General features: G+C 65.9%; 1 protein-coding gene across 2 annotated transcripts in view; it reads left to right on the forward strand.

Moving 5' to 3' along the window:
• The window catches only part of DEGS2 (delta 4-desaturase, sphingolipid 2), an 11,469-nt gene extending 10,707 nt beyond the window's left edge, over nt 1–762 (forward strand). For both annotated transcript variants that reach the window (XM_011375250.2, XM_023520481.1), the window contains exon 3: nt 229–762. In XM_011375250.2, the coding sequence (XP_011373552.1) occupies nt 229–375 (147 nt within the window). In that variant the 3' untranslated portion in view covers nt 376–762. The remainder of the gene's footprint in view (nt 1–228) is intronic.
• Nucleotides 763–1,333: the final 571 nt, after the last annotated feature.

The raw sequence follows: 1,333 nt of genomic DNA on the forward strand, positions 1-1,333 counted from the left end.
GGCTGGCAGTTCAGAGACTGTGCCAGCACTGGCTGGCCTCCTGCCTGGCTGAGGTGGGCACGGGTGCCCTGGGAGGTGACAGCGTGTGTGCGTGTGCGTCCATGCTTGTGTGTGTGTGTGTGTGTGCGCGTGTGCGCGCGCGTGTGTGTATCTGAATGCTCACGTACACGTGCACGGCAGTGGCCGGTCTGCGCAGGCGCGGCCCCTGACCCGCTCGCCTCCCTGCAGGTGCGGAAGATCGCGCCGGAGTACTACGACCACCTGCCGCAGCACCACTCGTGGGTGAAGGTGCTCTGGGATTTTGTGTTCGAGGACTCCCTAGGGCCCTACGCCAGGGTGAAGCGGGTGTGCAAGCTGGCAGAGGGCGGCCTGTGAGCCTGACTGCCTGGCACCCAGCATGCACGGACCCCGCTGCGCCCTGGCAGGCCGGCTGCTGGGCCTCACCCTGCCCCACCCACCTGCTGCAGAGCCGGTTGTCACCATGGCCCCCTCGGCCTAGCGCCCAGAACTGGTTTGGCTGCATTTGGTTCCCGCACCCTCGGTGGCTGCCGCTGTCCCCTAGACCACCCAGGGACCACGCCTGGTGACAGCAGGCACAAGCAGCGGCCCGGAGAAGCTCGGTCTGCAGTGCACTCGCTCTGACCTCAGCCAGGCCCGCCCTTTCTGGGCCGGCGCCAGCCCTGCCTTGGGCGCTCTGTGCCGTCCACGCAGCTGCTCGCTCTAGTGTTCTTGTGCCCGAAATTAAATGTTTCCACATCCATGGACATGCTTCCGAGGGGGTGGTCTGGGCTCCAGCCCGGGCCTCAGACGAGGCCCTGGGACAGCCCCGGAGGGGGTCCCCAGAGTCGTGCTCCACCTGCTCCCTGCCCTTGAGGACCACTGTTGCTCCCACACTTTGGTGCTGAGGCAGCATCCCCCAAGGGCCCTGCCTTTGGGGAGTGTAGGCAGCAGGAGGCCCTGCATGCCCTGGGGGGGGTCCATGTGGCCAGAAGCCCCTCGTTACCAGCCTCCCCTCCTTTGCGCCTCTGGGCCAGGTGCTGCAGACGTCACCTCCCCTTGGTCCACGTCACCTGCTCCTGCCACCTGTCTCCCCACCTGCCCAACTCCTGCTCTACCTTGAGCCTGCACCCCTGTGGGAAGCGTGTGCTGAGCCCCCAGAAGGTTCAGGCTGGGCACCGTGGGTCGTCCCCCACAGCTCAGATGTGGGGCTTGAGTCTCACAGCACAGAGGCCACAGGTCAGAACATGGTGGCTGGACAGACAGGTGACTGCCCAAGTGAACTGTGGCTCCGAGAGAAAGGGAAGCAGGCAGGGGTCCTCGGTGTCTGTAAAGG

The sequence above is a fragment of the Pteropus vampyrus genome, unplaced genomic scaffold (assembly GCF_000151845.1).
Source record: "Pteropus vampyrus isolate Shadow unplaced genomic scaffold, Pvam_2.0 Scaffold268, whole genome shotgun sequence".
Lineage (NCBI taxonomy): Eukaryota > Metazoa > Chordata > Mammalia > Chiroptera > Pteropodidae > Pteropus > Pteropus vampyrus.